The 12,853-nt window shown below is 38.4% G+C and overlaps 2 protein-coding genes across 5 annotated transcripts; one reads left to right on the top strand and one right to left on the bottom strand.

The window, feature by feature from the left end:
- Positions 1 to 231: 231 nt before the first annotated feature.
- Positions 232 to 3,952, bottom strand: LOC103701098 (cyclin-B2-2-like). 3 transcript variants are annotated; one of them, XM_039115046.1, is made up of 12 exons: positions 3,700 to 3,952; positions 3,482 to 3,545; positions 3,204 to 3,327; positions 3,059 to 3,118; positions 2,941 to 2,977; positions 2,678 to 2,842; positions 2,434 to 2,574; positions 1,811 to 1,900; positions 1,481 to 1,702; positions 1,117 to 1,215; positions 846 to 1,024; positions 232 to 732 (listed from the first exon to the last, which is right to left on the bottom strand). In XM_039115046.1, the coding sequence occupies exons 2-12, from the start codon at positions 3,534 to 3,536 to the stop codon at positions 588 to 590; spliced, it is 1,317 nt and encodes a 438-aa protein (XP_038970974.1). In that variant the 5' UTR covers positions 3,537 to 3,545; positions 3,700 to 3,952; the 3' UTR covers positions 232 to 587. The 3 variants fall into 3 exon arrangements, with proteins under 3 accessions (XP_038970974.1, XP_008781288.2, XP_038970975.1); XM_008783066.4 differs by having other exon boundaries at positions 3,204 to 3,336; XM_039115047.1 differs by lacking the exon at positions 3,204 to 3,327 and having other exon boundaries at positions 3,700 to 3,951.
- Positions 3,953 to 8,268: 4,316 nt separating this feature from the next.
- LOC103701164 (U-box domain-containing protein 15-like) lies at positions 8,269 to 12,553 on the top strand. Of its 2 annotated transcripts, XM_039115048.1 has the most exons (4): positions 8,269 to 8,919; positions 9,009 to 9,125; positions 10,778 to 11,203; positions 11,293 to 12,553. In XM_039115048.1, exons 1-4 carry the CDS (start codon positions 8,467 to 8,469, stop codon positions 12,331 to 12,333), a joined length of 2,037 nt encoding a protein of 678 aa, XP_038970976.1. In that variant the 5' UTR covers positions 8,269 to 8,466; the 3' UTR covers positions 12,334 to 12,553. The 2 variants fall into 2 exon arrangements, with proteins under 2 accessions (XP_038970976.1, XP_038970978.1); XM_039115050.1 differs by lacking the exon at positions 9,009 to 9,125.
- The last annotated feature ends 300 nt before the right edge of the window (positions 12,554 to 12,853 follow it).

A 12,853-nucleotide genomic window follows, 5' to 3' on the forward strand; every position in this document is an offset into this window, starting at 1 on the left:
GTAATCACTATAATCTAATACAAAAATCTGAATACTGTACATTCATCAGCATAGCTATCCAGTGTGGTAAATCAATATTCTTGTAATGATATTTATTAAGATTCAATGAACAAACAATCAACAGGTCACTTGAATTGAAATGTAAGATCTGCTCACTGTACTAAATTGACAAATTGTCGAGTATATCTAACAGTTGGAAGATTTACCTCAGAGAAAATAATTTTAGAGAGATTGAACCAGAAAAGAAATATTTTTATTTGCCACTTGGAAATGGTGAAATATGCAATGAATTATCTCAACATCAACTTTTAACACTTAAATCTGATAATTTGAATCAGTAAATTCTCTAAATTATGGAACACACACATCAGCATAAAAATGTCATGGTAAAGTATCAAACACACATAATACTCACTCCAGCTATCTGTTGCAACATCTGTTGCAAAATTTAGCAACTTATGTTGCACATACTCAGAGCAGTCATCCATTGCACATCACTTCATGAAGTTGGACTGTATTGTTAATCATCATTAACCTCCTTAATGATATCTGCTAAAAAATCTGCATTGAGTTCTTAATGACCAGTTCTAGGCTCTTGAATCCATCAGAAAAAGGGCTGGTTCAGATTTTGCTGCACACCCAAACTTAAACGTGCTATATTTCCGGTATACTCCGGTAAGCTTCCCATGTCCTGCCTTCTGATGGAATTCCACCATCATCCTAGAGCACTCTCTGGAATGGGAGCCAAAGCATACAAATGTCAGCAGAGTGCTGTAGCACATTAAACAGAAAATACTGAAGTTCAACTTATTCACTGGCAAACACACAGGAAAAAGAGAGCTCACAAAAGCTGGTCTTCTGAGTAATTTGTATGCAGCTCGCTAGCTCTACTCCAGTGCTTGAACCCTTTAAGAGTACACTGAGCAGTGTAGACAGCGGCGGCGGCTAACAATGAAGGGCGAAACTTGAGCATTTGGCACTCGACAAGGCAGAGCTCAATAATGAAAAAAGATAGAAATTCTTGCTGTTTCAATGCAAAAAATCTCTCAGTCAAGAACTGTCACTAAATTCAGAAAATTTTCTTTTCATGCTAGTTGTTTATCCAACAAAGTATACCTTCCTGTCAGACTCAGCTGCTTTGAGGAACCTCCTCATGAAAACATAAGGAGTTGGCACAGACATGCTGAATTGCAAGGTGTTGACTATCAACCTCTCCTGTTGCATTTACCAACATGGAAAGAATTAAAATGAGATGAAATCAGAATCCATTAGCACTTACAATAGATGTAATAAACAAACAGAAAGCAAACTCCAAATATTAAGTAATCCCATAAATATTACAGTAGACTAAGAATTTTTATTCTACAATTTAGACAATGGGTGGTATATAGAGTAATTTCACGATGGATGTGAAACATAGGATATATAGTTTCATCAAGCCAATGCATGCATACTTAATATTTAATTTCAAAGTCATTACCATTTCTAGAACCTCTTGCCTGGTGTAAGCACGGTCTGAAATTAGGATTAGGTCCTCCACAACAGGAACACAGACTTCTTCATATTTGCATGCAAGAAGCATGGCTGTCACTCCTACCAACTGGAGTTTCTTCCTTACAACTGATTGACGTGCTAAAAATCTGTCAATGATGTTAACAGTTAGAAATAGTGTCTCATCCATAAGTTCAAATTTGTAGTGCACCTGTGAGAGAAAAAAGAAATTGGAGCAAATTAGGAATCTAAAAAGATGGAGAATGAACCGACTCATAGGTGAAAAAAAGAATTTGATGTTAAGGAAAAAGTGTCTAACCTCTATGAGCCAGTCAATCAAAATGGCACGCATCTTCTCATTGATGTCAAACTGGTTTGACATATACTTAGGGCAGACACAACCTAAATCCTGCACAACACATGAGCTAACATTTCTGTTATGTCATAAGGGGATGCTTTCAAAAAGCTCCAGAATTAGTCTAACAAATATTAATCTGTTGTTCTTTGCTGAACTAGGAAATCGAGTTAACAATCACTTTAGCTCCAACTTCATAAGTCTTAAATTTTACATAGCTTTTGCAAGCTTGGCATTCTATCATCAAACAACATACATGGGTTACACCCATGACAATGGGTTGTCATAGGAAGAAAAAAATTGATTCAAGTTGGTTGTATAAACATTAGGGAGCTTAAGATGATTGGATTTAACCAGATCAACTCTTTGCTCATACCAAAACATGTGTTAAACATAAAATAGACAAGAAATAGATTCAAGTTGGTTGTATAAACATTAGGGAGCTTAAGATGATTGGATTTAACCAGATCAACTCTTTTTTCATACCAAAACATGTGTTAAACATAAAATAGACAAGGAATTTTGAAGTACTGGTAATTCGGTCCATCTAATATCATAACTGGAATCCAGGAGGGGTCAAAGTTCACCTCGGACTGTCTATAGAAGTTGTAGATGTCCTCCACGTACTCAACAACTGCCAAAGGATTTTTGGCATCACAACTGTCAATATCTGGAATAGGCTCCTCCTCTAGATCCTCCATTTCTACCTCCTTGAGCTCACAATTTTCCTAGAAGTAGTTTTATCCGCAGTCAGGGTTATCTATAATCAAAGGTAAGAGACTTCAGAAAAATTCGAAGATCTATCTCAAAATATGACAGGTGAACACAAACCACTTCTTCCATCTCCTCAATCATAGGCAGAGGTAGGTCATTGGCTGACTTGAAATCATCCACATCTATGGCAGTAGAAGCATCCAAGGCACTAGAACTGGGAGACGATGACAAGGGTTTCTTCTGTCTCTCGCTCCCAATTGGCTGAAGCCTTGCACTAGAAACCTATATCAACATAAATCATCCAACTAAGGGATCAATCATCCATGATCAAGTAACAAATTAACCTACTACTACATTCTCACTTTATCAATTGAAAGTACCTGGTGTGATTGGTTTGCCAAGGAAGCTGCAAATCTCCTACATGGCAGTCCATCAAATATTATTAAAAATAAAAGAAACCAAAAAATTGGCATAAAGAAACATACGAGGGCTTCCAACCTTGTCATTGGTCGCCGGTTGACAAAATTTTGTGGGTTCTTATCATCCACAATGCTCGTACTAAAAGTATAAAGCAAAAAAACTTAGTAATTAGACTTAGAAGCATTCAAATAGATCACAAAAAGATTAGGATTCGGTTAATTACTCCTGCAACCCCCTCTTGCTCACTGCACTTGGATAGGGGGGAACGCCCACAAAGTTTCTAATATCCCTGAGTGCTCTTCTATTGTTATTATTCCCCACGTCTGCGCCAAATTTCACGCCCTCCACTGGAACACCTTTGCATTTTTTTCCAAATTATAATCAAATCAAATAAAAAAGAACGAATTTGGGATTCCTCAGCTAGGGTCCCGGAGGTAAAGTCCAAATCTTGAGCTAATCCCATAAAAGAAACCATGAAATCCAGAAAAACTGCGATCATACCTCGGGCACTGGATGATTTTATCATGCCTCTATGATTCTCACCAACTCTGTCCATTGCTAAAATCTGCAGTAAGTGAATATAAACTAATTCAAGAAACCTGTCCAAGCCCGGAATCTTTAAACCCAAATCAGAAAATTTTGAAAAGGAAACCAAGGATCCCACAAAAAGCAACCAAAAGACAATATCCAAAAATCTATTCCAAGAGATCGATCATAACCTCTGATGAACTCCTTGGCTCCGGCAAATTCGACCCCGGCCTTCCTTAGAATTCCTCTTGGAAGACGCTAAGGAGAAAGGGAGCCAAAGAAGCAAGAACCCCAAGAATGGAACTCTCTCTCTCTCTCTCTCTCTCTCTCTGTGTGTGTGTGTAAGCTCGATTAGGCGATTGGGAGGCGAGAGAAAGGGGGATTAAAAGACGAAAAAGAACGGAGGAATTCGATGTATGAAAGGGGGGGGGGAGAACGAAAACAACGGATACTGTCCGCGGATGATTCATTTAAAACCAACGGCTAGTGAATAGTAGCCGTTGGATGGGGTGAAGGGATACTTTATTTAAAACCAACGGCTAGTGAATGGGGCAAGAGGGGCTTTAACGGCTATATCTTGGCACGTGCTTTCAAAATCTTTGGTGGTGGGTGGTGCTACGAGCCTATGGTTAGGGTTCGGTCAGCTTTATTTTTTCGCTACTTCTTCCTTGGATTAGTCGCCACCACCCTGTTCCCTCACATGGTCCTATTGCACCGCTCCTTCCCTTTTTATTTTTTAATATGTCATCTGGTTTGCATGGAATGAAGAATGAATGCTAAATAGAAAACCAAATGACGCTTTCTTAGCCAGAAATAGCACGGGCCTGATAATAACTATAACAACAATAAGAATAATAATAGCAACAATAGCACGAGTAATAATAAGATGTCGGTATAAAGATTATGAAGTCGGAAGAGTGATGAAATTATAGATGAATGTTAAAATTGATATATGTTGAGTTTTCTTTTTTGAGTTGCCCGTGTACGATGCTAGCAATCTAGTCAGCATTATTTGTGTTCGTGGTGTTTTTTTCTTTTTGAAAATACCTTATTAAATGATTTTTTTTTTTTTTGCATGACTTAGTATTTTTTGCACACGTGGTAGCTTTTTTTTTTGTGCATTCCTTTTTCAATGAAATTTATTTCAAATTTAGTTCTAATTTCTTTTGTATGAGGAATGGAATGTGGCGGATACTTGAATTTGAACTGAAATAATGTTTAGATAAAATTATTATGAAGAGTCCTTTGACAAACGAAACATAGAGGATTCTCAAATTCGGATTTAAATAATATTTAGATAAAATTATTATGAAGAGTCATAGAAGGAACAAAATTTATTTTGGATTATGAAACATTTTTTCCCATTTGAACAAATTTTTTCCTTTTTAAGAAAAAAATATATTTCAGATTTTTTTCCTTTTCATATACAAAATTTATTTTGAATTATCAAGGGTTCGAGGAGGAAAATATGAATTTTTTTTTTTCATTTTGAACAAAATTTTAGTTTGGATTATAACGAGTCGTATAAGGAAAATATTAGCGATTAAATATTATTTCTTTTTTTTTACACGACCATAGAGGAGAATATTTTTTCCTTTTTTAATAATTTTCAAAAATAATTAAGAAGAGTCGATTTTTTTATAATTCTCTTTCTAATTTTTCTGAATTTTAGAGTGGGGCTTAGTTTTCTCTCTCCTTGTCATTTAATAGGTATAAGAATTTTGATTCTATCAATTTGTTATATTTCATTTTAAAGTAAACTTCTTGTTTTAAACTGATCATTGTAACAGAATCAATCCATTCGATGAGACCGTCTATCGAAGCGCTAGCCATCTACCATCGGCCACCACCTTTCTAGATATGGAGGAGTAGCTGGGGTTGGGACTGAGCAGAGAGGAATCTAGGATCTAGACGATACCTATTAGTTCTTTTGAAAGAATAAATATGATCAGACATTTGTATGAAATTTTTTTATTGATTTCTTGAGATTGTAGACTTTCGTTTGAAAATTATTAGATCAACTATTGCTTTTGCTACCACTACTCCAGTATTTGGATGATATATGAATATGAAAAAGGTATGTCCTGTAAGACTAAACTCTATAAATGTGTGGCCATCTACTATATGCTTGGCTCATGCTATCCAATTTGGGCGTGATAGAATCATTACTCCTAAAGGAAATCACAAGTAGAGTCCTCTATTACATGGGGATTCATAGAATATGTTTGATGGTACCGCATCTGCTAGACATGAGAGATGATGATTCGCTGCTAAAATGAGCCATCAACTTGACACATATGATTAATTTGAAATACACTGAATGTTAGATGTTAATTTCTATAGAAATTCTGATGAGATTCATAACATCTTTGGAACCACTTCTTGCTAATACCTACTTTGATAATGGAAATTCTGTCTAGTGTCATATTTCACAAACACCAGCATGCGTATGGAGAGATGATCAACCATTTTTGTAGGAATTTGGTTTATCTTGGCATCGGTCAGCAAGCGCAAACTCGGATGGATTATGTTGAGAGGGTCCAAGTGCGTGATGTATGTCCCATGTTTATTGCACTCATGCGCATCACAAGAGTGGATTCCATGGTTAATACAATTTGCAAGGTGACTACCCAAATTGCTTCTCATTTTCCATGCTATCATTATGGCCCATTCATTCACATATAAGTGAAATAACGTATGGGAAAAACATGCTATTGGTATTATTTGATAGCTTGCAGGACTCCCAAGGTACATTGAAATTGGCCATTTTTTAAAATTTAGAATGATTTAATTTATAAAATTTTAATTACAAAATTATATAGTGTAATGGTGGATCAGGGTTGCTAAGTGAGATCGAAGACCCCCCTTGAAATCCTACTACTCTCATGAATTGTACTGGAGGAACGACGCGATTTACTGGAGACATGTATTTGACCTCTCTTGCAACTTCCATCATTCTGCAATAATTTGTGCCCAACATGAACTAGCACATTTTCCCCCTTCGCATGTCAAGCTTGGTGTATCAATGTTAGTATGTTACTATGATACCGTTCATCCACTAATCTAAGTACTATGATTGGACAACGCTATGCTGCTCCAATCATATCCCGTTACACTTATCAACGCCTTACTGCTCATAGGAACGGCCTATATCTGTGCTTCAAACAAGCTCTAGCTGTACGCTATCTGTCTAAAACCCATCTCCTCCCATAATGAGGACGAGTCATACCTTCGCCATCTGGACACCTCTACAGAGACTATAAATAGCCCCATCAGGTAACGCTAAGGGGGGAACTTTTGGACTAACGAAGATCCACTCTAACTGGAACGTCGGAGGGCCCTCACCGGAACCACCGGTGAGGCTTTGTGCAGGCACGCTGTTGCACAGAAGGTGGCTCTCTTTTCTCCGTTCTAGCTGGCAGCTCCCTCGACTCCTCCGGTGTGGCCACCCTCGGGCTAAATTTGAACCACAACAGATCCAATATAAGAGCTTGCATGCCAGGCAGATCTTAAAAAAAGGATTCATCCATATGGCATGCAAGTCTTGCTACAATATCTTAGCTATTAAGATTCTATTTGCAGCTGATCGGTCACGTCAATAAAAAAACATATCATGGATTATTATACATCAACTCATATAATGCATACTCTCCGATGCTGCCATGACTAATCTCGAGTCCAGATGAGAAATGTGAACGACTGGTATTAGATTGAGCGCCCATCATAAAATCTTGTTAAACTATAGTAAAAAGATCTAAATAAAACTCTATAACAATAAGACTTGATGATCAAGGTTATGATTATATTACATAGACCATCAGATCGCACCAAATGTTGAACTGATGATCTTGGACGGTACATGATGGACCACATATACATTCAGTGGGGTGTGGCTTCTGGTTATTCCAGATCAGATGCAATAAGCATTTATTCTTTTGGTAATGAATGAAGCATTTTCTTAATTAAGTTTGAAATTAACAAAAAGAGAGAGAGATAGTGTTTAGCACATTTTCTTCTCAATAAAAATGGATTTAATATATATATATATATATATATATATATATAGGATTTTTTTTTGGTGAAAAATAGGATGGGGAGAGAAACCCGCATAGCAGCTCCTACTGTAACAACCCAGGACCTCGGCCAAAATGGCTAGCCGGAAGGTATTGTTTGGGTTCCTTGATCCTGTATAAGTACCCAAGATCTACCCAGCGAATAACCGATGTGGGACTAAACACACGCCCGCACGGGTCCTCACATACTCCCCCGTTCAAGCCCTGACGTCCTCGTCAGGCTAAGGGTTCAAATCCATTCAAATCTAATCACAAACACCACGATCTGTCCGTGGTCAACCCTAATGGATTCATGCTGCAATGTTTCCTAGTCCACATAAGTTATGGGCCTGGTCCGCTCTGATACCATTTGTAACAACCCAGGACCTCGCCCAAAATGGCTAGCCGGAAGGTATTGTTTGGGTTCCTTGATCCTGTATAAGTACCCAAGATCTACCCAGCGAATAACCGATGTGGGACTAAACACACGCCCGCACGGGTCCTCACACCTACTAGCTTCTCTTCTACCAGGAAATGTTCAATGTATAAATTTTGCTCATATCCTTCTCGATCTGTGGGCTATTCTACGTGTGAGTACATTCTTTCAGCGTTATCTCAGCTGAATTAGATGGCGTTATGCATGTGCATACGAAAGGCATCTGATTTTGATTTTCAATATTTAATGATGTCCGCTCGATCGGAACCTATACTGCGCCGGTGAAAACAAATCCTCGTTCTAACCGTGCTACTGGTGGCATAGGACTTCCCTTTAAAACCCACCAAACCCGCGCGAAAAATATTCTCCATCTATCGCCTCCGCGGAGTCCTCCGCCACCCTTCCCTCCGCCTCCTCTTCCACATTTGCTATCGTCTCAATCTCTCTCTTTCGTGCTCCATTACCTCACCATGACGACCGATCCCGTCTCCGTCTCCGGCCCCCTCTTGAGAGTCAACCAAATTTGTCGCCAAAGCTTGAAATCGACGATCGGGGAGGCGGAGGAGAAGGTGACCGCAATGCCGGAGGAGGGAGCCGTCGCCAGAGGTGGAGATGGAGGCGGCGGAGGAGGAGAAGGGAAGAGGTTGATGGAAAGAGAGCACGACCAGGAGGACCTGACCCGGGAGATGCTGGAGGTGATCGATACGGCCCGGTCGTTCGGTGAATTCCGGCGGACGCAAAGGAAGGAGTGCTTCAACCTCGTCCGCCGGCTCCAGCTGGTGGCGCCTCTGCTCGAGGAGATCAAGGAGCTCGAGACCCCCATCTCCGACACAGCTTTTGCACGGCTATGTGATCTCGCTGAGGCATTCTCTGATGCAAAGAAGCTTCTGAGGTGCTGTCATGATGGGAGTAAGATCTATTTGGTGAGTGCTTGTTTTGGATGACTTGAAGGCGAAAAATTGCATATCTTTTGACTGAGAAAATGAAACAAGTTGAATCCTTTTGGGATCAGGCACTGGAAAGTGAGGCGGTCGTGGGCAAATTCCGTGCGGTCTATGAAAAGTTGAATCGTGCATTGGCTGGGATGCCGTACCATGAGCTCCGCATTACGGACGAAGTGGAAGAGCAAGTGGGTCTCTCGGCCCTTTAAATTGTTTATGATGTTAAAAAATTCTCCATTTCATGATATTTTCTCTGGTTCGTTAATCTTTATTAATGTGTTTCCAGCTTTATTAATCTTTGATGGTTCTAATTAAGTTTTGTAGGTAATATGAACTAAATTCTTACAAATAAGTCTTGTATATTTACTTAAAAAAGATTATTTTGCATTGATGATATATTTTGGTAAGAAATGATATGTTTCCAAGCTGCATGGGTTTGTTTCATTTTATGCAATGCAAGAAGAACTGAAGGGTCTTGGATTGTCTGAAGGGAGAGATTATTGGTAAATTGGGGATTTGGCTGGAAGATATGGTTATTGATTGGCTGAAAGTATGAGTTTAAATATTTTGATTATGGTTCTGCGCATAATGGGAGAAATACAATTAGTGCTCATACCCCTTCTCGCCTTTCAGAAGGTTGCGGGGTGAGTCTTTGGTGGTGCATTCCAAAGTACTAGGATCTATGCTACATATCTTGGGTGGGTCATCTCCACTTTTCTCTGACCAATAATTAGAAAAAAAGAAAATATGGTTATGTGTCCACTTTTAGATTAGTATAACATGTTGCTTATGATTGTCAAAATCAATTATAAGATGCGTCTTGTTGGTGCAAGGTATGGTTTATTGAAGTCTGCGGATGACATGTGTTGGATTTATTGAAATGATGTGGTATTATTGATTTACTTTTTGCCTCTATCATTGCTTCTTCTTATATTTGGGAAAATAGCTTGTTTCTAATTTAGGAGTGTATAAAGTTAATTAATAAGTGATACCGTAATTTCCATCTCTCTAATTGTAGTTTAGGATTGAATAGACGATGTGCTGCTGGTCCACTTCATTGTATAAATTATCATTTGTTGCATTTGTATATTATGTGATAATGATAATGGTAAAATGGAATATTTTCTATCTATTTTGTTGCCTGCTTGCCTTGGTGGATAAGTTTGAACCAGGAGGTTACCTATAACTTAAACTCAAACATTCTATTATAGTTCTAGACTTGCTGCACCAAATTTGATTGCTGTATCTTAATTTTGTAGCAAAAGGCTTTTGCTTGATGGAAGTCGCCCTTGAATGTAATATGTAAACATGAGCACAAGGAAGTATTTGCCTATATTTTAATTCATCCCAAGTTTTTAATACCTACTGAAATAATTCAATGTTCAAAAGCTGTAGAAGATTTAAAATTCAAAATAAAAAAGGAAGACCCAAATTTAAGTGATTCAGTTTTCAAGTTCAACAAATAGTTCACATGAAGTCTTCAGACATGTTCAAAGCTCTGGCTCCCTTGTGCATTATCTATGTCTACCCTTCAGAGATCATATATCTCCTTCTTTATTTCTTTTTTTTCTTTCTTTTTTCCATGAAGGAATCTCATCATTTATTTTTCTCACTTTTTATTTTATTAATTGTGGTCAGACTAAAATAAACTTGAGTCATCAGTGTGAAGTTTCTTGCCATGGAGATTAGATCTTGTATCTTCACCTTTACATTTTGAGTATGGTTTGCTCTGAATTTGATGTTTGTTTGGCATATTTCATTGCAACCTTAGAAATATTCACGTTATATGTAATGTGATCCTTCACATTATGAGTTACATTTCTGATATTCATGCTGTCAGGTTGAGCTCATGAATGTGCAACTTGAAAGGGCCAAGAGGAGGACAGATACGCAAGACATGGAGTTGGCTATGGATCTTATGGTTGTACTCTCTGGAGAGGAGGATTTGGATGTAGATAGAGCAGTACTAGAAAGGCTGGCTAGTAGATTACAGCTGCAGGCTCTCCCAGATTTAAGAGCAGAAACAATGGCTATAAAAAAGCTAATTAAAGATAGATGCAGTCAAAATGCTGAAAGTACTCAGCAGATCATTGACCTATTGGATAGATTCAAACAAATTGCCGGCATTGAAGACAGTAATGGGCTAAGTGAAGTTGCCTTGCCTAAGTATCTGGAAAAGTGTCCATCTTTGGTGATTCCTAATGATTTCCTCTGTCCAATATCTTTAGAGATCATGACAGATCCTGTCATCGTTGCAACAGGGCAGGTGCTTCGAATAGTTCAAAGGTTATTGCTCGTTCATTGTATAAATTGACAATATTTCCTGACAAATTCTTCCATTTCTTCTTGTTCCAGACATTTGAAAGACGAAGTATACAGATATGGTTGGATGCTGGACATCGAACCTGCCCAAAGACTAGGCAAACTTTGTCCCATCTTTCACTGGCACCTAACTATGCCCTCCGAAACTTAATTCTGCAGTGGTGTGAGAAGAACAAAGTTGAATTACTGAAAAAAGAGACGGATCTTGACTCTGAGGCTGCAGATCATGAAGAAGAAATCTCATCACTAGTTGAGGATCTTTCTTCTATCCATCTTGATAAGCAGCGAAGGGCGGTTAAGAAGATCCGTATGCTTTCGAAAGAGAACCCTGATCACAGACTTGCAATTGCTCAGAATGGAGGGATCCCTGCCCTGGTCAGTCTTCTAACATATCCTGATTCTAAAATTCAAGAGAACACTGTGACTGCTTTGTTGAATTTATCAATAGATGAAGGGAACAAGAAGCTTATTGCTAAAGAAGGAGCCGTTCCTTCTATTATCGAGATTCTGAAGACAGGCACTGTGCCAGCTAAAGAGAATTCAGCAGCAGCCTTGTTCAGCCTGTCTATGCTTGATGAGATCAAGCTGATGATTGGGAATTTGAATGGTATGCCACCATTGATAGATTTGTTGCAAAATGGGACAATTAGAGGCAAAAAGGATGCTGCTACTGCACTCTTCAATTTGGTTCTAAACAGTAAAAACAAGGCTAGAGCCATAGAAGCTGGCATTATAGCACCTGTACTTCAAGTACTGGGTGAAACGAACCTGGGTATGGCTGATGAAGCTCTCTCAATACTTTTTCTTCTAACATTACATCCTGATGGGTGCAATGCTATAGGCCAGCAATCATTCATTCAAACCCTTGTAGAATTCATCAAAGAAGGGACCCCCAAAAACAAGGAATGTGCACTCTCTGTTCTTCTCGAACTGGGATCGCATAATTCATCACTCTTATCAGCTGCAATCCAGCTTGGCGTTCATGACCACCTAGATGAGATCGTAAAAAGTGGAACTGACAGAGCTCAAAGGAAAGCAAAAGCCTTAATCAGCAATTGTGAACAAGTACAATGAAGCTTGGGAAGTCTCATTGTCTAGCCACCCTTGTTTTTCTTCACATGTAAAAGCAGCAAAATGGATATATTCCTCGCAATGCTTTCCGCTTAAAATTCAATACTCTTACTTCCAATTTAGTGAATGCCCTAAAGTTTTCTTCTCAGTTCTATACTAATTTGTTTTCAAGAGGCTGGGCTGTAAAAGTTGACTCATGCAATAATATGATTCAACATCCAAACCCTAGGCCTTTTGTTTGGAAAATCAGAAGATGCGACCACTAAGATAATACTTCGGTTAAGATCGCATACATATTATCTGATACGGAATTCTTTTGTACCATAGAATGCAGTATCTTGTGGATAGTCGCCACATCTTCTATCTTACAAATAGATGATTCTTTTTCATCATGTGATCTGCCATATATCTTACTAGAGGCGCTTTACTACATCTTAAAAATGAATTAAGAGCCATCTATCTTCAAAATGAATAATATGGTAGATAGTATCATATTCTACATTGCAAAAATTGCACCGTAGAT

This window comes from Phoenix dactylifera, chromosome 17 (genome assembly GCF_009389715.1).
Source record: "Phoenix dactylifera cultivar Barhee BC4 chromosome 17, palm_55x_up_171113_PBpolish2nd_filt_p, whole genome shotgun sequence".
NCBI classification, from domain to species: Eukaryota; Viridiplantae; Streptophyta; class Magnoliopsida; order Arecales; family Arecaceae; genus Phoenix; species Phoenix dactylifera.

Excerpts from the sequence above, each read along its gene's own strand:
- LOC103701098 (XM_008783066.4), bottom strand. The coding sequence starts at position 3,536 with ATGGACAGAGTTGGTGAGAATCATAGAGGCATGATAAAATCATCCAGT. Across the intron at positions 2,843-2,940 it reads TGGCAAACCAATCACACCAG|GTTTCTAGTGCAAGGCTTCA; the intron begins GTACTTTCAATT and ends ATGTTGATATAG. Across the intron at positions 733-845 it reads TACTCAGAAGACCAGCTTTT|AGAGTGCTCTAGGATGATGG; the intron begins GTGAGCTCTCTT and ends CTCCCATTCCAG.
- LOC103701164 (XM_039115048.1), top strand. The coding sequence starts at position 8,467 with ATGACGACCGATCCCGTCTCCGTCTCCGGCCCCCTCTTGAGAGTCAAC. Across the intron at positions 8,920-9,008 it reads ATGGGAGTAAGATCTATTTG|GCACTGGAAAGTGAGGCGGT; the intron begins GTGAGTGCTTGT and ends TTTTGGGATCAG. Across the intron at positions 11,204-11,292 it reads TCATCGTTGCAACAGGGCAG|ACATTTGAAAGACGAAGTAT; the intron begins GTGCTTCGAATA and ends TTCTTGTTCCAG.